The sequence below is a fragment of the Gigantopelta aegis genome, chromosome 13 (genome assembly GCF_016097555.1).
Source record: "Gigantopelta aegis isolate Gae_Host chromosome 13, Gae_host_genome, whole genome shotgun sequence".
Lineage (NCBI taxonomy): Eukaryota > Metazoa > Mollusca > Gastropoda > Neomphalida > Peltospiridae > Gigantopelta > Gigantopelta aegis.
This window is the reverse complement of record NC_054711.1, coordinates 13,315,595-13,341,534: the sequence shown is the minus strand read 5'-3', so window position 1 is coordinate 13,341,534 and position 25,940 is coordinate 13,315,595. Positions and strand designations below refer to the sequence as shown.

The window sequence follows — 25,940 nt, the reverse complement described above, 5'->3', positions numbered from 1 at the left end:
AATATGTATGTATGTGTGCGTGCATGCATATATGTATGTATGTATGTATGTATGCATGTGTGCGTGCATGCATGTATGTATGTGTGTGTGTGTGCATGCATGCATGTAGGTAGGTAGGTAGGTAGGTAGGTAGGTAGGAAGGTAGGTAGGTAGCTATGTATGTAGGTAGGTAGGTATGTATGTACTGATGTATGAATATCTATATATTGTATGTATGTCGAGGTTGACTGTTACATACATAGATATTAACGCACTGGCGCAGGGGATAATTAAATCCTTTCTGGCCTCACAAATTGTGCCATGCCGTTCCTGGGACTCGCACCTATGGCACCTAATCGCCTGCAACATACATACTTGCCACGGTACGTTCTGATCTATCCAGACATCCAAATTCTAAAAAAATATGTATGAAGTCGGCCCAAAATCTCCCAACTGCTAACTAGTGTGTTGAAGCAGAAACATAGACGAATAACAGTACATATACGCATGTATGTATGTATGTATGTATGTATGTATGTATGTATGTATGCATGCATGTGTGTGTGCGTATGCATTTATGTAGGTAGGTATGCATTTTTTATATTTTGAATAGCTCTATTCTATGTATGTCGGGTTTTGACTTAAACATACATATATTCAATGACGCACTGGCACAGGGGATATTAAAACCCTTTATTGCCTTCACAAATTTCCACATGCCGTTACTGAGGCCCGAACCTGTGGCACCCAATCGCCCGCAATTGTTGGGCCGGAACGCTACCAATCAGACCAAGTACGTTCCATACTGACACTGGCGCTGGCGCATGGGATAATTAAATCCTTTCTGGCCTCACAAATTGTCCCATGCCGTTGCTGGGACTCGAAACTGTTGCACCTAATCGCCCGCGAATTGAAGACTAACCACGATGCGTTCTGTGCTATCCAGACATGTATGTATATATGTATGTATGTATGTATGTATGTTTGTATATGTGTGTCTACCTATCTACCAGTCTGTCTTGTCTGTCTATATGTATATATGTTAAAGTTAAAGTTTGTTTTGTTTAACGGCACCACTAGAGCACATTGATTTATTAATCATCGACTATTGGATGTCAAACATATGGTAATTTTAAATTAGTAGAGAAATATATTTTTTGTGCACCATCCCACAGACAGGATAACACATACCAAGGCCTTCTAATTTGTTATGGCTTGCTTTTTTATTATTATTGGAAGGTCGGGAAGGTAATTCGCATGTTTTCCGTGTATTTGTTTTTTTTGGCAAAAGTAACTTTAGTTTATAAAAACATTGTTTCTACGAATACAAAACAGCATTTTATTTTGTTGAAATATTTCTTCTTCGACTACAAAATCCCTCTTAAACATAGCATATATTGTAACATTTGTATCTTTACATTGGTAAATAGTCCTGCAGCAGAGGCTGAAAAAGAGCCTTAGTTTTTGGGGTGCTGAAGGAAAAAAACACACATATATGTTGGCCATCTGCGAAATTGCGTTTAGGGGGTCAAAATTACAACAACAAAAAATTGTAGTATACGAAATTAGGATTGTGTGGAAAATACATTGTATCTGAGTATAATAGAGTGCCACACGCCATGTTTTTTTATGTATCTTTGTTCGATTATTTCTTTAGGATTCGTTTAAAGTTAAAGGCCGTAACTGTTAAAACACGGCAAAATCCTCATGAAAATCAAACTTGACCCGTAACCACACACGATAAAGTTACACACAACATTCTAGTTCGATATCTCGAGTCGTTGTGTAATAAATCTCATAATGACAATACCTGTTTAAAACCGCAAGGTCAAAGTCTGAACGTTCGTCAACCGAATGTTGATATCGTCAGGAATATTATTTGCCGTTTGTCTAAACACCAGTTATCCTATCGTAGTCATTTTCCGGTGGGTTGGATAAATCAAGCTTTTCGTATTCATTCGTTTGGCCTGCATTAACATAGCCACCTCCAATGTCAAAATTACTCGGTTGGGCATCCATTTGATCACGTGATCTTGGATAATTGGTCGAGTGAGACATGGCGACGTCTTGGGAACTGGAACCTCTGGGACTGTTGTGGCCGCCATCTTGTCTATCGACGATTTCATATTCTACAGCACTGGGGTCTGTAGGATGGCTGGATGGGTTCGTGTTTGTTTTTCTCATCTCTTGCTGATACGAGTCTGACTTCATTCTGTGAGTTTTAATGTGCCTACAATATATATATATATATATATATATATATATATATATATATATATATATATATATATATATATATATATATATATATATGTATATATATATATATATATTATACACGCTACTGAACAATTACAACAAAATAAAAGTTTACATTAGATCATATAAATTTATTAATTACCGGCTATTGGATATCAAATATTTGATATTTTTTAAACTGCTACATTTTGCAAGCGATCTTTTATATGCACCATGTCACAGACAGGATAGCACTACGACACCAATAGAGCACATTGGTTTATTAATAATCGGCTACTGAATGTCAAACATTTGGTCATTCTGACATAGTCTTAGACAGGAACCTCCTACATGCTTCTTCTAGTAGCAAGGAATCGTTTGCATGCACCATGCCATAGGCATGATAGTATATACTACGACCTTTGATATATCAGTCGTGTTGTGCTGGCTGGAACGAGAAATAGTCTAGTGGGCCCACCGACGGGGATCAATTTCAAACCGACCGCCATACGTTCTGCCCCCCCCCCCCAAAAAAACCCCACCCCACCCCCTCCCCCAAAAAGAAAAGAAAAAGAAAATAAAAGTTAAAATAAATTGAAAATAAAATTAAACATAACAGTGAGATCTACTTGCCAGAATAAAACACTCGTCACTATGACCAACAGTACAAAAAGCACCCCAGCCACAACGGAAATGGCAACAATGGCGGAATCACCGTTACAGTCTGTAGCGGCTTGGGCTGCAAAAAAAGAATATGTTCGAATATAAAATGTTCGTGCTACTCTTAATGAGAGTGCGTTAGGGTCAATTGTAAATCCTTGTACACTCCCATTTCTATTATCAAATATTTTATAACGAACTAAACGGTATATTTTATAGTTAATATATTTAGTGAATAATTTAAAAAAGAGGTTCGGTCGCATCCTGAATCCCCACTGTAACAGGCCTGATTGTTTTAGTTCGTAATCGCACTTACCTTCAACACATGCAAGTCCTCTCCACCCTGGCAGACACCCGCCACTGCAGTATCCCAGTTCATGATGATAGAGTCCCCCCCCCCCCCCCCCTTGCAATGTCTGTCTGCACATATTGATTCACAATTCTGACCATAATGATCTGCATTACAATCTGAAATTTAAAACATATATATAATATATAGGAAGAGCTTCACAAAACATGTTATGTAATTATTTCTAAACAAAAATACATACAAACCCACCAAAAAACCCAGTATACATGCACTCACAGATTGGTACTCACGCACTCGCAGAATATCTTTCTGCTAACATTTAGTGCTGGGGTGTCGTTACACATTCAGTCATTCATTCATAAAATTATATATGTCCCATTAACCTTCATGTTTTTATGGTAGTGTTTTGTAGTTTTGTCATAGCGATATATGTTGTATCAGCTCAATATACATGTATGAGGTTTGTCGTTTTGTGAGAACTCTCAACAAATAACGATTCGCTGCTAAATAACGCGTTGAACACGATATCCAGTTGTACAGCCGTATTTAAGCCTCGTTGACATCAACAAATAATAGCAAGTATGTTTGAAATAGATATTTTATGATATGAATAATTACATAACTAGATTTTTAGGTAATCACTAATCTTCAATTTCTTCTACTAAAATATGTAAAAATGTATATATGCAATATTTCTCGTTTATTGATTTGGAATTTGTGTAATCTACTTACATAGAATTAGTTGCATTGTAAAATAATATTATAGAAAATGTTTGTATATTAAAATTATTCTGCAATGATATATTTCATTTCTGTTGATAACCGTGAACAACCAGTCTGAGAGAAATGTTAAAGCAATACATGCACCCTATCGGGCCCCACAATCTTCTAAGATCAAGGGTTATATTTCTGTTGATAACCGTGAACAACCAGTCTGGGAGAAGTGTTAAAGCAATACATGCACCCTATCGGGCCCCACAATCTTCTAAGATCAAGGGTTATATTTCTGTTGATAACCGTGAACAACCAGTCTGAGAGAAATGTTAAAGCAATACATGCACCCTATCGGGCCCCACAATCTTCTAAGATCAAGGGTTATATTTCTGTTGATAACCGTGAACAACCAGTCTGAGAGAAATGTTAAAGCAATACATGCACCCTATCGGGCCCCACAATCTTCTAAGATCAAGGGTTATATTTCTGTTGATAACCGTGAACAACCAGTCTGGGAGAAGTGTTAAAGCAATACATGCACCCTATCGGGCCCCACAATCTTCTAAGATCAAGGGTTATATTTCTGTTGATAACCGTGAACAACCAGTCTGGGAGAAGTGTTAAAGCAATACATGCACCCTATCGGGCCCCACAATCTTCTAAGATCAAGGGTTATATTTCTGTTGATAACCGTGAACAACCAGTCTGAGAGAAATGTTAAAGCAATACATGCACCCTATCAGGCCCCACAATATTCTAAGATCAAGGGTTATATTTCTGTTGATAACCGTGAACAACCAGTCTGAGAGAAATGTTAAAGCAATACATGCACCCTATCAGGCCCCACAATATTCTAAGATCAAGGGTTATATTTCTGTTGATAACCGTGAACAACCAGTCTGAGAGAAATGTTAAAGCAATACATGCACCCTATCGGGCCCCACAATCTTCTAAGATCAAGGGTTATATTTCTGTTGATAACCGTGAACAACCAGTCTGGGAGAAGTGTTAAAGCAATACATGCACCCTATCGGGCCCCACAATCTTCTAAGTTCAAGGGTTATATTTCTGTTGATAACCGTGAACAACCAGTCTGAGAGAAATGTTAAAGCAATACATGCACCCTATCAGGCCTCACAATATTCTAAGATCAAGGGTTATATTTCTGTTGATAACCGTGAACAACCAGTCTGAGAGAAATGTTAAAGCAATACATGCACCCTATCAGGCCCCACAATCTTCTAAGATCAAGGGTTATATTTCTGTTGATAACCGTGAACAACCAGTCTGGGAGAAGTGTTAAAGCAATACATGCACCCTATCGGGCCCCACAATCTTCTAAGTTCAAGGGTTATATTTCTGTTGATAACCGTGAACAACCAGTCTGAGAGAAATGTTAAAGCAATACATGCACCCTATCAGGCCCCACAATATTCTAAGATCAAGGGTTATATTTCTGTTGATAACCGTGAACAACCAGTCTGAGAGAAATGTTAAAGCAATACATGCACCCTATCGGGCCCCACAATCTTCTAAGATCAAGGGTTATATTTCTGTTGATAACCGTGAACAACCAGTCTTGGAGAAGTGTTAAAGCAATACATGCACCCTATCGGGCCCCACAATCTTCTAAGATCAAGGGTTATATTTCTGTTGATAACCGTGAACAACCAGTCTGAGAGAAATGTTAAAGCAATACATGCACCCTATCGGGCCCCACAATCTTCTAAGATCAAGGGTTATATTTCTGTTGATAACCGTGAACAACCAGTCTGGGAGAAGTGTTAAAGCAATACATGCACCCTATCGGGCCCCACAATCTTCTAAGTACAAGGGTTATATTTCTGTGTAAAATGAAGAAGTTCTATGTTCTGGCAGAATTATGGCACCCAACTGAAAGTGAAAACTGACCTGTGCTTAACTGTGTCGCACATGCGCAAATCGCAACGAAAGTCAAATTGCATATCTAACTCTATCTACTACAGGATAAACTATTTAAATTCGATATCTTGAGGCATTGTGTACAATGGTATGAGAAATTATATGTGGGATAGACGGACAGATAGATAGACAGATGCGAGGTCGGTCGGGGATCGACCCCCGTCGGTGGGCCAACTGGGCTATTTTTTGTTCCAGCCAGTGCACCACGACTGGTATATCAAAGGCCGTGGTATGTACTACCATGTCTGTGGGATGGTGCATATAAAAGAACCCTTGCTAATAATCAAAAAGAGTAGTTCATGAAGTGGCGACAGCGGGGTTTTCCCTCAGTATCTGTGTGGTCCTTAACCATATGTCTGGCGTCATATAACCGTAAATAAAATGTGTTGTGTGTGTCGTTAAATAAAACATTTCTTTCTTTTCTTACTGAAATCGGTGATTTCTCCTGTTTTGGTATCTGTAACACGATCATTTGATCGTTTGACATATGAATTTACATGTACATGTACATCACACAAGTTGAATACACGTAGAAGTGGCACTATTTTCACGCACTGTCGCGACTATAACTGATAAATCAAAGTTTCTAAGTTTTGTGGAACCGCAACTCTTAAATATGAAGAGCGGTTGTCGGCGGCCTATGCCCCAGGATGAACAATGAATATAAGTAAGTAAGTAAGTAAGTAAGTAACCCGTATACGTCCACTTATTGCTGAATATACCTGTACAGTCGATTCCCAACCATCCACTCTGACACGGACCATTAATCTGACACGAGGGCTAGACGATCTTTTTGTTTTACGACGACTGACGTTATAACTCATGGTTTTCGAATTTATGTTTGCCATTTCACGTTGTATCATTGTTCTAAAAATATTTAAACAACTTAATGTTTTCAACTTTATTGTTAAGTTGTTGCATTTGTATGTCGTTGCATAAGTTGGACTATACTTTTCAGCGTATGATTAAATGAGTTTCATTGTTTGTAGATGAAGTGTTTACGAATCGGCGAACAATAAACAAACCGTACATAGCTTACAAAATTATTGTTTTGTTACTGTAATTAAATGGGCAAGAAAAAGAATCAATCACCGTTGTGAGATATAGATAAGGCAATTCCAACCCTCGGGAAAAAACGTGTTTATAAAGGCCTCGGTAAACCTCGACCCCCTCAAAAAAAACCCATTGTGTCCCTCGTGTTGAAATTGCCTTATTTATACCTCACAACGGTCATAGATTCTATTAGCATGATGTTGTGGGTAAGTTGTGTTTATTTCCTTCCTATAGACGAGGCACTAGATGGAATGTACCGCAATTTTGCCAAATGCCCTTTCTACTCCACATTTTGGCCCTGATCACGTATTGTAATTGAAATTCCAACACAGTGTCCCATCAGCGAGTGGCGTCTGGTCCATATGCATAATTGAGGATTTCTTAGTCAAACGTAAGAGACAAATACCACTGTCTGACTGTCCACTAATTATACAAAAATATTTCACCATTTCTTAAAACGGCTCTTAATCCAGTCGCTTATAGATTTCTTGATTGTTCTCATCTAACGACACCACTAGAGCATATTGATTAATTAATCATCGGTCACAAAAACAACCAGTCTTCAGAAGAAATCTGCTACATAAGCAGCAACGGATCGTTTATATATCTGTACTAAAAAACCGTTATCCGCGGTCAAGAACGTAGCTCTGCACAATCCTGCATAATTCCATGTATCATAGTGTCAGGAAACTACTGTCTTTGATATACCAGTCGTAGGGCGTTGAATGACACAGAGTAAAAACACATTGGGTCCGACGGTGAGGTTCGATCCTATATACTTAAGTACCTCAAGCAAACACTCGACCGACTGAACTAGATTCCGACCCTATTATGAAATTTTCGCAAGAATATATGTTATGGAGGTAATGGCATTAAACATAAACGAAATGAATAAGACTTACTAATAATATACTCTAATATATGAAAACACCAAGCTTCAATTTACAGACTGCGAACATACTGCACCGATAGGTATGGTTCTGAACCTACTGCACTGATATGTATGGTTCTGAACCTACTGCACCGATATGTATGGTTCAGAACCTACTGCACCGATATGTATGGTTCAGAACCTACTGCACCGATATGTATGGTTCAGAACCAACTGCACTGATTCGCAGATTACTGACTGATCATCGTGTGGTATCAATACCACCGATGACGTATCATTTGAACCCAATATAATATTCTGACTGTGTATCCATGCATTTGGTTAGATTAAACGGGCCAATCACAACTTGCATTATTACCAACAATACGTACAAATTAAAACCTATTTTCCTATACATAGCTTTATACATCTATATTATTGGGACATCAAATAAGGATAACCGATATGAGAATGAATGACGTCACAGATTCAGCGTGAATCTGCATGTTGACATATGGCTGGCTGCCATTTCGATGGATACGTTGTGAAGGTCTCTAAGTATTTTCTATTGTATTCAAGGATTTTTGTAGGATCCACAGTTTGCACTAAGCTACAGCACATTACAAGTTTGGCATATTGATGTTGTGCTAAGTTTAACCATATATCGTATGGATTGATTTGTATGTGTGTATCAAAACCATTTACTATCAGTCTGTATGAAATTATTAATTAAAAGTTAAAAAAGTGGGAAAAAACTTGCTGCTTTGTAATGGAAATGTTTCATTTAACGGAGTACAGGTTACACACGAAAGACAACATAATTACATAAGAGTAAAATAATATGTATATTATGTTTGATTACTTACGGGTGTTACAACTTGGACTCTTCCATCCCGGCTGACAGCCATGCTGACATGAACCATTCTGAGCATCACAAGATGAGCTGTCTCCTTTACAGTGTCGTTCACTACACTTTGACTGACATCCGGGCCCAAATGTACCACCTTGACATTCTGTAGACATATACACGAAGAAATCTTAATTTAACCTACTGGTATGTAGTTCAAATTAATTTTAGCTTTCGGGGAATTTGGTAGTGTTCCATCAATCAGCTTATGTGCATCATTAATTCCCTTGAGAGTACACTCTGATTGTTGGTCCACGATTTTAATATGAAAATTGTATGATATATACATTGCTATCTGTGGGAAATTGTACATACAAACATAATAATAGTTTATAATGTGTCAATAGCAGTGGTTTTGTGTCAACGCAAAGACCATGAAGTTAATTTGTTTTTGTTTATTTGTTTTAATGTTGTTCATTAAAACAATAAAGATATCTAAAAATATTTGCAAGATGTTGCAAAATAATCCTACAAAAAATATATACTGATTCCTTATACTACAAATGTCAGTTCAGTACAAATATATAGTACAGTTATGAAAATAAAAGAAATTATTGCTTAGCAACACGTCAACACGCTAGTTACTGTTTAATCTCTCTGAGAAAACTAATGTAAAGGGAGTAATGTCATATATATGATGTTACAATATATATATATATATATATATATATATATATATATATATATATATATATATATATATATATATGCAGTATTTGACAATGATACATGGGTGAGTCCGTTTTGGGGTTTTTATCAATACCACGCCTCTTCATGTTTATATACCTTACACAATATTGCTTAACTCTAACCTACGCTACTGAAACGACGACCAGAGATGTCACATTTCTCAGTAAATGAAGGTTCAAACACTAGCAAACTTGATAAGCGTAGATACATAATATGGTAATGGATCCCCCAATCGTTCAATAATATCGAAATGGTCTGTTGAATTCATGCCAGGACGAGCAAGCCTTGGGGATTATCCAAGGTCTGTAAGACCATCTTGTAAATTGTAGAAACAAATAGTATCATGTGTACAAATATACTGACGTCCAATTGAAAATTTACTTACATAAAATGTGAATAAATGGATAAATATTGTTGCTGATCGAAAATAACCTATTGAGAAACCACCTTACAAACACTTTGGATGTATTACTAAATGCATAGATCTTGAACTTTATCAAACTTTCATATCTCACCTTACCATTTCTGGGTTTTCTATAATACACTTTTATGCTTTGGACATCAGTATACATACTGCATCACAAACAGGAACAATAAAACCGATAACAACAACACTATCATCATCATCAACAACAACAACAACCAAACCAAATTACACCACAACAGTATAATACGTTTTTCATAGTGATTCGTAAATAATACTTTGAATCACCTACCAGTTGTGCAGTCAGGTAACTCCCAGCCAGCTTGACAACTACCTGTACAGTTTCCATAAAACACGTCACAGTCCTTACTACCACGACAGTGTCTGGCATCACACGACTTGTTACAGTTAAATCCATAGGTAGCCTGACATGCTGAAATGTATTGATCAAAACAAACATGATTAAAAATACAATAAATAGCTATGCCTGTAGACAAATGTGAAAACAAATGGAAAAAAACAAGTCGAAATATAATATGGATTTTGACATACTGGGAATATAAAACAGCCCACACTAATTTATTTTCTCAAGCCAAATCGTGATGTTTCATGACGAACTGGAAAGTCTGTATAAAAATAAAAAGCATTTAATTCAAGTTCAGATTTATAATTTAATTAAAAAACCCCAATATATTCAATTTAGCAAATCACTTTATTTAAATTAAACGCAAATCATTGTATTTACGTTCAAAGCAAACCACTGTATTTAATCTTCAAGCAAACCAATGTAATCAACACTGCATCTTGACATACCATACGTTTTACTGAGGTAAAACAAAATCAGATTAATTTGAAACAACCATCTTGAGAGTACTGCCAAAGTTATACATGCCCCCTACCGGTCCCAACACGTACTTGTATCTTCTAAATTCAAGGGGCATAACTCTGTGAAAAATGGGTAAATCACCATGAAAGTTAAACTACATCTGCAACGGTACAGGATAAAGCTATATACAACATTTCGTCTAATTATCTTCAGGGATTACAAAACCAAGTCCAGAAAAGAGAGTTTCATATCTCTAACGTTCAATGGACATAACTCTGCGAAAAATAAGTACATCGCCATAGAAGTCAAAATTGATGCGTAACACAAAATTTAAGGTAAATATATCAAGGCATTCTGAAAACAATCTTTATAACAGACCTCATATTTACACAAAATACCAACTTGTAATCATTATCCTATGGTGATAGCAAACAAACAAGAAACAAAACTACTAAATTCACGTAAATAAAAATGTTATATTGTATTCACATGCAGAAACATACACAAAACAATTCCCTAATTTATTTAACCCCACCCCCACCCCCACCCCCCCCCACCCCCCAAAAAAAAGAAGAAGAAAGAACAAGTTGTTTTGCTTAACGACACCACTAGCGCAGACTGATTAATTAATCATCGGCTATTGGATGTCAAAGATTTGGTAATTCTGACTCATAGTCATCAGAGGAAACCTACTATATATTTTCCTAATGCAGCAAGGGACCTTTTATACGCACTGTCCCACAGACAGGAAAGCACATAACATGGTATTTGGAGAGTTACTTGTTGGAACGAGAAAAAGCCCAATCAGTTGAATGGATCGACGGAGGTGGTTCGATCCTGCGACGCAAGTACCTCAAGTGAGCACTCAAATTGCAAAGTGGATCATGATATGCTGAATAATAATATACACAATCTATTTTAACTCTGGCTATAGCCAATTACGTACACAGTTTACTTATGAATTGGAAATAAACATTTTAAAATTATATATTATATTTAGGATTATTAAAAATGTGAAACACGGCGTGAATGCAACCCCACTCATACCCCACGGAATTTCCATTTTGTTTTTGCATCCATCTGTACTCGCGACATCATACAAAAACATAATAATGACAGCACAAAAACAACATTAATTCAAATATCATAGAAACAAGAACATACCCAACACAAGTACTTAATACTGAAACCGATTGAGCGACCCAAACTACTATGGAACACCTACGGATTGTACAGTCGAGCGAATGATATCCTCTATCACAGCCCCTGACACACTCTCCAGTCACGTGATCACAATCTGAGTTCCCATGACAATGTCTGTCTTTGCAGATACCTCGACATCCCTGTCCATATCGACCATGTGGACATTCTGAAATAGAATCAAACATGGATAGTATAATAAGAGGTGTCCCAAGGATGCTTTCATTTACTTAATGGTTAGTGGTTAATTGTTAGATTAAATTTGTGTCGTTGCTTTACGCCCCCTCACTAAGCCATAGTAACTCAATCTGGCTGAAAGACAGTATTAGCAGATGAACCCGGTACCAACCAGCGTTACGGGCAGTATCTTAATTTCTACGTAATCAAGACAAAATAAATCTCACTAGACATGTTGGTTGTTTCTGAAATACCTTTAATAATTATATATTATCGTGTATGCATGAAATATGGTTTGGGTGGGTTTTTTAACCACACCACCAGAACATTGATTTATTAATCATCGGCTATTGGATTTCGAACATTTCAAAATTGAGATAATTAGTTTTAGAGAGGAAACCCACTACATGTTTCAATTAGACAGGATAGCAGGATAGTCATGGTGCACTAGCTAGAGCGAGAAATAGCCCAATGATCAGGCTACGTCTCCCTCTGGTGTGCAAATGACCATATTACATGCCCTTACTGCTACTAAGTCTTGCTATTGCAACTTACTTATTAACAAATATTATGAACACACACTTGATTAACATATGAACAGAATAAAACTATAGCATAGATGTGTAGCAGCACGTGCATGTTTTATTATAAACAAGTCAGACTTGACTTCGCTACATTGTCTCAGTATTCCCGTGACAAGCTAGTCGATCTTCAGAACAAATGTGATGAATTAGAAGAACTAGGAGTGTTCCGACGTCCGGAAAATGTGGAATATTGTGATACCATGGAATATTTTAAACCATCGTTCCTAGTTAAAAAAAAACTAATGAAGGGTTTCGGCTAGTCACAGCTTTCGCAGATGTAGGCAGGTACAGCAAACCTGAACCTTCACTTATGCCAGATGTTGATTCAGTTCTTCGACGCCTTGCATCATGGAAGTACATAATTGCAACTGACCTTACACATGCATTCTACCAGATTCCATCGGCACGCCACTCTATGAAGTACTGTGGAATTCGCGTGTATTTATCCATCGCTGTGGCCACAAAACATTTCTTTCCATACATCATCCAATCCAAACACAAGGCATGTATTTTTACGGACAGCAAACCCTGTGTTCAACCCTTTGAGAACCTATGCCAAGGTGAATTCTCTGCAAGCCCACGTGTTTCCACCTTTCTCTCCACCGTTAGCCGGTACCAAGCCTCTGTTCGACACTTGTCTGGGTCTGCTAACATTCCATCTGATTTTGCCAGTCGCAATGCATCAGACTGTGCTGACACGTCTTGTCAAGTATGCTCCCATGTACAACGTACAGCAGATTCGGTTGTTCGAGGCATTTCTATCCAGGATATCATGGGTGGGCGTGCTCATATACCTTACACCAGCAGAGCTGCATGGCTATCTATCCAGTCCGAATGTCCAGAATTGCGACGTACACATGCCCGTCTGAAACAGGGACGAGTCCACAAACATCAAAGACATTAAACATTATCTTAACATAGCATCCATTGCTAAAGATGGTCTTCTCGTTGTGAAACGCATTGAGCCATTAGTACCTGTACGTGAATGCATTGTTGTACCACGAGAAACACTTGATGGTCTTATCACAGCTTGATCACCCATCATGTCATCAACTGAAGATTGCGGTGCGTCGGCACTTCTATGCTCTTGATACGGACACCACAATTGTATGCATTACCAGCAGTTGTCATCAGTGTTCATTGTCCAAGTTACCTCGCACTCTTACTACACAGTCCACCTGTGATGCTCCTGACACCACTGGTCAATCATTCGCTGCTGATGTTATGAAAAATGACCGTCAGTTAATCTTTGTGGTTCGAGAATGTGTTACCTCTTATACAGCAGGCTGTATGACTGAGAACGAACGTAGTGAGGCCTTGCGAAATGCATTGGTTCAGTTGTGTTTAGAACTTAAACCACTTGATGGCCCACCTGCTTGATGGGCCACCTGCTGTAGTTCGTGTTGATTCGTGTACGACTAGAAATTGGCAGAGCTAATAATGTAAACAAGAACCCTGTGGCTGAACGAGCCATTCAGGAGCTGAGACATGAATTACTATGCCAGGATTCCATTGGAGGTGCAACAACCCTACTGACACTTTCAATTGCTGTCGCACGTCTCAATTCACGAATTCGCTCAATAGGTCTCTCATCTCGTGAAATGTGGACCCAACGTGACCAATTTTCCAACACTCAGATACCACTTTTAGTTATCAACCGTATCCAGAAGCAGCATGAGCTACGTCACGTTAACCACCCCTACAGTGAGATGTTCAAATCCCCATCCAGAAGAAAACCTACTACTCAGCACATTGAGGTTGGTGATCTTGTGTATTTTTACAATGACAAAAGCAAGTCTGAGGAGGACACTTCACATGATATTCCCAGCACCTCGATTTCGCCTTTATCGGAAGTACCTTCTGAAATATCCATGTCTGCAGGAGCATCTCCAGAGTTCTCAGCATCCAGCAGTCATCCATCCGATGACCAAATTCCTATCACTGATAATGACTTTACCGTACCTGAGTCCACCATATCTAACACAGGCTCTACCCGCTCAAAACGTCTTCCTATTAAGTTCAAAGACTACGACATGAACTGATAATTCCTGATTGGTGATACCTCCAAAGAACACTTGTCTATCACCATTATTAAGTACATTTCAGTGTTTTATTATTGCTATTTTTTTTATTTTTTTTCACTATATGAGAGAGAACCTGAGGCCAGTATTTATTTTCTCAATGTCTGAGAGCACTTAATTCGTTTTTATTTATGTTACCAATTAGATTATAGAGAATAGGAAGAAAAAGAGGTCACGCCATAGTGGTTAAGTGTTTAGCAAGCAGTGTTGTTAGGAAAACAGCGATGTCTTAAATATATTGGTTTCCGTTTCCGGTTTTTCCTGTTGTTTGGAGTTTGTGAAGTCGCTATTGTACCGTTACTTGTGGTGATTAAGTTCTGTGCTATTAACATTCTATGCGCATGGTACAAAATGGACGCTCGTTTTATATCCTATAAGTAATATTGCTTATTCTCCCATCTTGAGTCTAATGCTACTGCCAGAAACTATTTATATTCATCATTTATATTAAGGCCACCATGTCGAGAAGACGCGTGTTGCGTAAAACAGATCATACAAAGCATGACCATGTTTACAGGCAGATGTTTATAAAAAGCAATATTAAAGTAGTTTCGACTTACTTGTCTTGCAGTCTGCTTTGATCCATCCTGCTGTACAGCCATTGTCACACTGTCCTGTGATCCTGTCACACGATGATGATCCACTACAATGTCTAGTGGAACAGTCTTCACTACACAGTTTACCATAGTGAATGGAATCACAGGCTAGAAACATGAACTATTATTAAATAAGAGATGTTTTACTAAGAAAACCCCCAGAAATAATTGAAAAATAAATTTTATAATGGCATTAAATGATGGTTTATTTAGTTTACAAGATGCACGTGTTTTGTTGTTTTATTTGTGATGTTTCTGTTTATTAATGCCTTTTTACGTGTTTGTATGTGTGTGGTTGTTTTTCGTGTGTTTTGTTTTGTTTGTTTGTTTGTTTTTTCTTTCTTTGTTACACATGGATGTTATAGTAATATTCCGAATATAAACGTGTAGCAATGTGTGTGATATATTAACATATTTATGATTTATTTATTTTTTATGTAGGTTTTTTGTTTTGTTTGTTTTGTTGTTGGTGGTGTTGTTTGTGGTGTGGGTTTTTTGTTTGTCTGTTTTTGGTGGTTTTGGTTGTGGTGGTGGTGGTGGTGGGGGGGGGGGGGTGTTCTTGTTGGGGGGGGGGGTTTGTGTGGGTATTTTTGTTGTTGTTTGTTTTGTTTTTTTGGGTGTGTGTGTGGGGGGAGGGTGTTTTGTTTAAAACACATTATAGACATTTTAAAACTCAGTACCGAAAAGTGAAACATAATAACAGTAATTAGTTTCAGAAGATGACACATTTCTATGCAGGAGTGCGGTATGGTACCTGCGCCCACACTTGAGGACACAAATATACGATTGGTTGTCCTATTCTATATAAAGGTAAAATCTGGCTTGTGACACTGGAGATTGTGAACCCCCACGAGAGATGTGCCCACTCCAGACACCGTTCCTATGTGTCTGGTATATTTGTGTTCTTGTGAAAACAGTTCGGTTTTAATATTTAAAAAAAAGTACACCTGTGTACGTTTTTGTTCTTGTTGAACAAAAAACAAAAAGAAAACATTCTGCATATGTATGTTTATATTATTGTTAAACGATATTTCTCTTTAAGTTAAAAACAATCACACATGCAATTATACTCTGGTTGAAAACTACTTTTGTTTTAAGGTAAAATATTACACAAGTGTATGCATTAATTCTTGGTGAAAAGATTTCTGTTTTAAGGAAACTGTATTGTCGTTTTATTTACTGTACTTATATCATACCACTGCACGTGTGTCCAGTCCAGTTTGTTTTACATCCTCCAGTACATTCTCCAGTTGTGTAGTTACACGGTCCACTCAGACAGTGACAGGACGAGGTGCAGTCATCACCGAAAGTGCCAGCATCACAGACTATAAATAACATTACACTACATTACATTACATTTATATAAACAAATGAACGAACACTGGTTTACAACCATGCATGGAAGTAGAACGAAAATGTAGATCGATTACACAATAATATTTAATTATATAAGAATAAAGCTGACATTGAGCATTATATTTCAATATTATACACATAATATATATGCATACATACATACATACATACATACGTAGACACACACACACATACAATCAAATCAAACATACATGCATACATGCATACATACATACATACATAGACACACACATACAATCAAATCAAACATACATACATACATACATACATTTTCACAAAAGTATTCAAAAACTACTAGTATATGTACGTGTATATTTGTTGATAATTAATACAAATATTGGTCGATTGTCTTACCATATACTTCAATTTCACAAAAGTCCATTATTGAGTTACTACGTCCTGTGTTTCTGTACAGTGTAATGTATCTAGCGGTGTCGTCGCAGGTCAGACGTGTTATATCTGGACTACTTGATGTAGTGTGTCCACAAAGGTGTCCAGTATTACTCTGGTTAGCAGACAGAGAACTGTATACATTTACACCACTTTTATGTACTGTGTCTGCACAAATAAATATATAATAAAAATCACTTCTTATTATTTACTACATAATCATGGTATTACATGTTTGTCCTTTGGAATGAATGAAAAATAGCATCGGCTTTTGGGTGTTAAACTGAAGTGATGAACAGCATCCATTTCGATATAAATACCCATGTCCCAATACTTCGTTAAAGGTAATTTGTTTTTGTTTTTGCATTGGGTAATACATATTTATCGTTGGAAATGAATAGAGTGGATGTTTAACGACACTCCAGCACGTTGCAAATGCATGTGCATTTTAAGTTTTATACAGTATGGTCGATTCTAACATTAAAAATACTACCAAAAGAAGAATCAAGTTTGGTTTTTAAAATGAAATCTTTAAACCTGCACAAGACGGAACGCCGCAACTACTCCATCTAATTTTCGGATCTACAGTGTAGCACCATGGGGAACCTTCGCCGTCAGGGTCGCGACAGAAGTTCTCTGCTGCAGCCAACGAAGCATCTATGAAGTAGTCCGAGTTGTTGTTGCCGTGCTTGTGAGGAGTCTGCTTGTCCCACCTCTGACACGAAATCCCCGAGGCTGTTGTCCGTTTTGTACCATAGTATATAGCCTTCTTGTTGACAATGCTGTAGCATTCAGGTACTAAAAGGAGTTGGTAGAATTGCTTGAACGTGTGTCAGTTTAAACTCCCCATCATTTACTAGTACAAAACACAAACTATAGCTTTTACAAACTCGTTTTCTTTATTAAACTGTCAACGATTAGTGTCTACTACTATTACGTGTCATATAGTATCTCTACTTGATGGTGCTGACATGTGTGTGTGTGTGTGTGTGGGGGGGGGGGGGGGGGGTAAATGATAATAACTATACGGGCATCGGTAGTGTCGTGGATAAGGCTGGTAGACACAGGGTTCGCAGCCCAGTATCGGCTCCCATCCAGAACGAGTTTTAACGACTCAACGGACAGGTGTAAGACCACTACACCTTCTTCTCTCCCACTAACAACTAACCTACGGTCCTGTCCTGCCGACGTGTGTGCCGGTTTGTCCTGTGGATGCTCATAGTGTATTTGAAACAGGTGATACTTACCTACACATGTCTGTTAGAAAGACATTTGAAGTGGTGCTGGAGAGATACTCGACACAAAGGTTACAAGGCTTCACAACATATTCATTTTTGTAATCTTTTGAAATACAAATAGATCAATACAGAGTTGTACGCTTAAAACAATGACTACATGTGATAACAGTTTGACAACGTCTTCTATTTCAAAACGGAACTCATAAGCTACTAAGGATCTAATATTGCTTCTATGGAGAATGTGTTGCAACCATTCCCGTGCATAACAACACATACGTACACACATGCTCAGGTGCATGTGCGTACGAACACACAAAACCCGTCAATAACTACATATCGAAAATAAATAAAATAGCCAACTAAACAATCATACACACAAATAAATATGCAAGCGTACGCTTTATACATATATTGTAAATGCAAATACTTACAATCGGTCCGGAAGTATATAGCTAGTTTGTATATGTAGTAGTTTCTCCCCAAGTCTACTTCCCACCACGTGTATGGCTGTGCATCTGTTAGTATGCAAGCTGTTGCCCCATCAGTCTTACGCTTGCCATCTACAGCAAGTACAGACGAACTCGGCGGAATGCCAGTATAGTATGAACTCTGGTAGGTAGTTTTGAATAAAGCTACATTTTCTGAAATACACATTACAAACTTGCTCTATTATATTTACAACACAGCTCAGCTAGGAAAATGACTACTCAAGATGTTCTGTTTAGTGATTTAATATTCCAACTTAATATGTGGCAACAACATCCAACCACGCCATCCCACCCTCCTTTTGTTTTTTCAAAAAAATATATAATATTCATTAAATATTAGTATAAATGTTTAATAAATAGGCTAACTGCAAGAGAAAACGGCCAAGAACCCCGAGTGTGATTAAAATGTCAATTAAAAGAAAAGATAGCCACATTTGTTTAACGGCACCTCAGCACATTTTGAAATTCCGTTGTAGTACACTGGTTGGAACGAGAAATAGCCCAATAGCCCCACCGTCGCGGATCGACCCTAGACACAGCGTATCAGGCGAGTGCTTTACCGCTTGGCTACAAATACTGATTAAGGACAGTAAAAGCCAGGGTCCATAGAGGGCAGTCGTTTACATGACCCATCATATCCCAGGCGAATGACTACTAGGGGTGTATATCACGCGCCGCCAAGTTAAAAAAGAATCGCTGAAACAAGCATATTTTTCTCGATGTCATTACCTGACAGAAAACCAATTTCTTTTAACTTGCATGCGACATTAAAACCAGATGGTGCCATGGTGTGAAATACTCATTACAAAATATATATGGTGTACACATTACAAAGTAGTAATGGCTGTAGTTTCTACTGCACCACCTAAAATACCAAATATGTTTGGTCTTTGCACTGTATTATCTTTCACTGACATTGACGAAACGCTGAGAACATTTTGTGGTTTACATAGAGACTTGATTTGTTTCCATTGAATATGCATGGACATATATCACCCGCAATTTAAAGCTTTACACCTTGAATCAGATTTAGAATGTAACAGCAACACAAACAACAACATCAAATATTCCGATGAAGACGGCCTATAATCCGAAAATACAGTGTTGAATGAATTATTTTTATGGAAGATAAACTTTGTTTTGTTTAACGATACAACTGGAGCACATTGATTTGTTAATAATCGGCTATTGGATGTCAAACATGTGGTAATTTCTAATTTGTAGTGTTAGAGGAAACGTGCTACATTTTGAGGTCTTTTATATGCACTTTCCCTCAGACAGAACAACATATACTACGGCCTTTGATATACCAGTCGTAGTGCACTGGATGGGACTAGAAAAAAACAACAACCAGATAATGAGCCCACTTAGGTGGTTTGATCCTACGACGCATGCTCATCGTGTGAAACTATTTTGACTTGTTCCCAAAGTGAACATGCGGTTTAATATATAGCTTAACTATCAGACTAGCAAGCGTTAGCGATAAACGGTCGGATGAACGTACGCCAGGTGTTCGCGAAAAAATAACATCTCCTGCCACACAGCTGACACCCGTCAATAACATTATAATTCCTATTGTGTATTGTCCTAGCCTGTAGACAATAATATATATATATATTTTTTTATTTTTTTTATTTTTTTTAGTTTTATTGCCAGCCCCTTGTTTACAATTAGAACAACACATGCCAAGGGTAAAACATGGGTTGTGTACATAAAAATAATAAAACAACATAATATAATACTTTAGGGTACTGGCTTGCAAACCCCAACTCACCCCACCCCCACCCCCACCCCCACCCCCTCTCCATCCCCGCCTCTCTCTCTCTCTCTCTCTCTCTCTCTCTCTCTCTCTCTCTCTCTCTCTCTCTCTCTCTCTCTCTCTCTCTCTCTCACTACATATCTAATCAATGTAGCTATCGATTTATCTTTCTCTCACGCAAAAAACCAACAACAACAACACACTTTCATCCTTTTCCAATCTAAATATTTAAAATACGCACATGATATATATATATATATATATATATATATATATATATATATATATATATATATATATATATATATATATACACACATACATATAAAAAAATTAGGTCTGTTCAAAGAGAGAATAATACACTGACCACTTGGTGAAGAATTTATTAAGATTGTTCTTACTAAGATAAATACATTTTTCTACTTTATATCTTTGTTTAGCTTTGTTTTGGAAGTGTATAATATTTAATTGGACCCTTTGCACTTTACATTTATATATAAAATATTTAGCTAATATTAGTAGCAGGTCAAAAACCTTATCTGTTTTAATATTATCTTTACATCCAAATATCACTAGCTCAACAGAAAGCTTTAAATTACATATATGCTTACATGAGTTTGATAACCGATTTAAATAATCATTCCAAAAGTTCTGAACAATTTTACATTCCCAAAATAAATGCACTATAGATTCTTTTCCTTCATGACAAAACGTACAAGTTTCACTGTGAATTAATTTTAATTTATATGCGAAACTATCAGTAGTTAATATTCTATGAAGTATTCTATATTGGAACCATCTAAGTTTTATTTCTTGCGTGGTTACAAATGGTTTAAATAAATAGTGTGCCAATTTGAGAATTTGGCTTTTCAGAAGTTACAAGTGTGTAATAATATAGTTTCGAGCCATTTCTGATAGAACAAAGTTTTCTTTGAACAGGAGAATCATCTAAAGGAATATTTGTTTCTATTATATTCAGTTTCGTCTTCCTAAAGTAAGCCTTAAGTGAGTTAATAACTCCTTGATACTCTAAAAAAGATGCATTTAATTTGTATAAATTATTAAATGCGGTTAAAGTTAAAAAGTTGCCGTAGTCATCAACAACATCACAGATTTGAGATAGACCTTTCCCAAGCCATGTCTTTTTAAAAAAAAGATTTGCTGTTAATTTTTATATTGGAATTATAAAAAAAATTGGCTCTGATAAAAAGTCTTCAAAAGATGAAACATTAATTAATAACGAGAAGTCACGGAATGCAATGATACAGTCTTTCCAAAATAGATTTGTTACATGTTTTAAGCACAATTGTGGGACAATGCTATTAATAAACACCGCTATTAGTTTACCCATACATCTAATGTACTTATGTGATATCATGTTTATGTCCCGAGTGAAACCATTTTCGATTGTCACGAGCTGTAGGGAGTGACAATGCAAATTATTTCTCGAGAAACATAAACATGATACCAAATGGTAGCAAGTTTAATATCCTACTTATTCCCCTTAATGGATCTTTATTTATTTCACTCAACTCGATTGGTTGACGTTTATGGAAGTTTATAGTGCGCCGAGCGATGACGTCATCGTGTTGTGTCGAAATGTTACGTCCCATTTGGCGTTCTAGCGGGACGTATCATTTTAATACGTACCTAAATATTTTTAACCATAAAGTTATAAATATCTTGGTACATATCAAAGTGATACATACAACTAGAATGCCAAGTGGAGTGTAACACATTTGACGTCACACGTTGACGTCAGCAACGGGTGCAAAACAATGTTACAGGAATGTCAGCGAAAATTAAGATCGATTATGGGTAATAAATAGGATATTAAACTCGCTACCATTTCGTATCATGTTTATCTCCCTCGTGAAACAATTTTCATTGTCACTCGCTAAAGCTTGTGACAATTGAAAATAATTTCACTTGGGACATAAACATGATACAAAATGGAAGCTCGTTTAATAACCTATAATTATTTTACCTGTTGTGCACTTAGGTCCAAACCATCATTTGTTGCAGTGACTAGAACAACCTGTGACAGCATCGCATATGGATACGTCACAGTGACACGTGTAGCTACAGTCCAACCCATAAGTTCCAGATAGGCAGGCTCCTAGTGAGAAATACATTAGTATTATCATCATCATCATCATCTTCATCATTATATGTTCAGTTATCCTACAATGTAATGCACTGTGTGTTTGTTTATATCTATGTGTATGTATATATTTCTGTCTATGCATCTGCCTGTCCGTCTCTCTCTCTCTCTCTCTCTCTCTCTCTCTCTCTCTCTCTCTCTCTCTCTCTCTCTCTCTCTCTCTCCCCTATATATATATATATATATATATATATATCTGTGTGTATCAGTGTGTGTAGGAGTGTGTGTGTGTGTTGTGTCGTGTTGTGTGTGCGTGCCTGCGTGCGCGTGCGTGTTTGTGTGTGTAACTATATGTGTATGTATGCATGTGTGTGTGCGTCTGTGTTGTGCGAGCGTGTGGGTGGGTGTGTTTGTTTTACAACATATCTCACCTACAAAATGTCCTCTATCTCTGCTATGTTTGTATGTTGTTCCAGGGTCCCCAAATCAAAGCAAAACCGTTATCTCAGTGTATGGGTATGTGCGTGTCAGTGTAAGGGTATGTGCGCGTCAGTGTATGTGAGTGCGTGCATGTGATGCATGTATATGTCCATGTGTGTAAATGCGTGCATTTGTGTATGTGTGTGCTTGTCTATTTGTGTTTGTATGTATGTTTGCACGTGTATTTGTGTTGTGTTTGTGCGACGGATGCGAACACACACCCCCCCCCCCCCCCCCCCGCAAGAATTGGAGTTCCGCCCAAAAATATATTATGTTTTTTATTTCCTATTATAAGTATTTTAACGTTTATCCTAATAGATGTCTGTATTAAATACTAGTTTATTCGAAACCATTAATGGAAGCCCGCCGTCCATTATTTGGCTCCTCTCTGTGGAGACTCAAATATTAATTTCGGAAATATTCGTAAATATTGTTTGGCCTAAAATGGTACATGTTACACGAATGATATTGCAAGGCGTCGTTATGGGTATATTCAATTGAAAACCAGTCTATCATGTAAGTAATTGTGGCGCGCTATTTGTCGACTTACCGGCTTCGGTGGCGTCGTGGTTAGGCCATCGGTCTACAGACTGGTAGGTAATGGGTTCGGATCCCAGTCGAGGCATGGGATTTTTAATCCAGATACCGACTCCAAACCCTGAGTGAGTGCTCCGCAAGTCTCAATGGGTAGGTGTAAACCACGTGCACTGACCCGTGATCCATAACTGGTTCAACAAAGGCCATGGTTTGTGCTATCCTGCCAGTGGGAAGCGCAAATAAAATATCCCTTGCTGCTAATCGGAAAGAGTAGCCCATGTAGTGTTGAATGCGTAGTTAAATAAAACATTTCTTTCTTTCTATTTGTCGACTCACAAACTACGGCTATTATGGGACGACCTGAGCAAAGAGAGCGAAGCTAAACACGTGTAGCCAAGAGCTGCCAAACGATGTACGCTTTTCTTACGAAAAAGAAAAAAGGTATAATATAACCTGTCAATAAAATAAATACGTTTACGAAATATCTTTATCAACTACGATGACCCCAAACATCAATGAATGTCAATTAAATATGACTATTGACTTCGTTGCGTTGGACGAATTGATTTTTATATTGCATGTTGTTTAGAGATGAATTTATTTAACAGATGGCACTGTTGAATGCGTTCTCAACTCAAACCGTGTCTGGATATGTGATTGGTATCGGTACCGTACACTTTTAAGTTTAACATGTCATACATTTCATTCCGTCTCGAATAAAGTCATTAGTGGAATTCGATTGCAATACCCTTGTCGAATTAAAAATCAAGGAGGAGCAGCTGACTTAAAATTCACAAAAGCGAATCCGATGCCCTCAGTACACCAAACATAAAACAAAAGCTATGCCCAATACCAAAATATAAACACATTGAATGAATGAATGAATGAATGAATGTTTAACGACACCCCAGCACGAAAAATACATCGGCTATTGGGTGTCAAACTATGGTAATGCAAATAAATAAAGTGATGATCAACATCAATATAAAAATTCAAGGTTTAAACAAAAACAGTGTAAAGAACTGTGCAAAATACAAATACAAATATCACAGAATTTTACGGACACCGAATTTTACTCTAAACTTCAATTTGTGCTGTATTGGCCATTCTCAAAGAGAATGTTACACCCCTGCACCACGGTGAGGTTACAGCACGCGCAGGGGTAAACACATTGATGACTTTTTGTTGGTTTTTTACCACACGCACGTTTAGTGATTTAATTGTTTAATTTCTAGATTCCTGTTTTCACAAACTATGAATCCTTGTCTGTTAATGATAATATTATACTCATCATACAGCCCCTCACAGGCGTACGGACTCTAAACTTTCAGGGGGGGGGGGGGGGGGGGGGGGCGGGGGGCAGGCTGAATTTTGCCCGAATTTAGAGGGGTTTAAAAAACACACCCAAATTGCCCGAACCTCGATAACTTTTATTCGCATTTGCATTAAGCACTACCAAACAACTATATAGGGTTGCAAACGAACCACTACGCATTTTACATGGATTACAATTAAAGAGTATTAAAGTACAAAATAGAAATGTATTGTTTCACAGTGTAACTAGTTCTGTTCACTTATATGCTGGTCTTAGAAAAAAATATGCGTCTCGCCTCTTGCTTCTGCCAAATATGTCAATGATCGTATCCATATTTTGAGCGATCGTTCTATGTTATGAGAGCGACACTGCTCAGTCGTACCTGGCTAATAGTCGAGCACAGGTAGGTTTTCACAACGTGTCACACATTTAATGTACTTAAAGTTTACTGCTGCTCTTGAAGTATTATCAAAAAATGTACGCGCTACGAACTCAAAATACCTGAACTAAAATATTAAAAACCCATCACAAATAGCTCAAAATGCACCACTGAGCATCTACATTTAAAAAACAATTCGGGGAAGCATGTCCCCGACCCCGTAGATCTCTCTCGCCCTTATACATATAAATTTAGTTCCACCCAATATCTCAACGCACCTCCCCGCAAATATGGCCGGCTACGGGCCTGGTTGATTCTGTGTGCGCGTGTGTGTGTGGTTGATTCTGTGTGCGCGTGTGTGTGTGGTTGATTCTGTGTGCGCGTGTGTATACGAAGCGTGAAAACCTATTGTAGTAGAACGCCTAATCCTAATCCGTAATCTACACACAGACATGTGGTAATTATTATCCACTTTATTGTTAAATTAATACATAGTATTTCATGAAAGCTAACTTTCTTACCTGACACTGAGTGTGTTTTAAAACAAATCAATGATGCGACGAGAAGTAGACAAGCTGAACGCTTCGACATTTTGTGATGTCTCGCCAACCAGGAAGTTAAT

The 25,940-nt window shown here is 37.5% G+C and overlaps 1 protein-coding gene across 4 annotated transcripts; it reads right to left on the bottom strand.

The window, feature by feature from the left end:
- Window positions 1-1,098: 1,098 nt before the first annotated feature.
- On the bottom strand, window positions 1,099-25,940 carry LOC121387496 (multiple epidermal growth factor-like domains protein 10). Of its 4 annotated transcripts, none has more exons than XM_041518642.1 (13): window positions 25,840-25,940; window positions 22,491-22,622; window positions 18,688-18,897; window positions 17,556-17,816; window positions 16,983-17,186; window positions 16,448-16,576; window positions 15,216-15,372; window positions 11,839-11,982; window positions 10,080-10,220; window positions 8,633-8,779; window positions 3,194-3,345; window positions 2,851-2,956; window positions 1,099-2,209 (listed from the first exon to the last, which is right to left on the bottom strand). In XM_041518642.1, the coding sequence occupies exons 7-12, from the start codon at window positions 15,367-15,369 to the stop codon at window positions 2,870-2,872; spliced, it is 825 nt and encodes a 274-aa protein (XP_041374576.1). In that variant the 5' UTR covers window positions 15,370-15,372; window positions 16,448-16,576; window positions 16,983-17,186; window positions 17,556-17,816; window positions 18,688-18,897; window positions 22,491-22,622; window positions 25,840-25,940; the 3' UTR covers window positions 1,099-2,209; window positions 2,851-2,869. The 4 variants fall into 4 exon arrangements, with proteins under 4 accessions (XP_041374576.1, XP_041374573.1, XP_041374574.1 ...); XM_041518639.1 differs by having other exon boundaries at window positions 15,216-15,359; XM_041518640.1 differs by having other exon boundaries at window positions 15,216-15,359; window positions 16,983-17,133.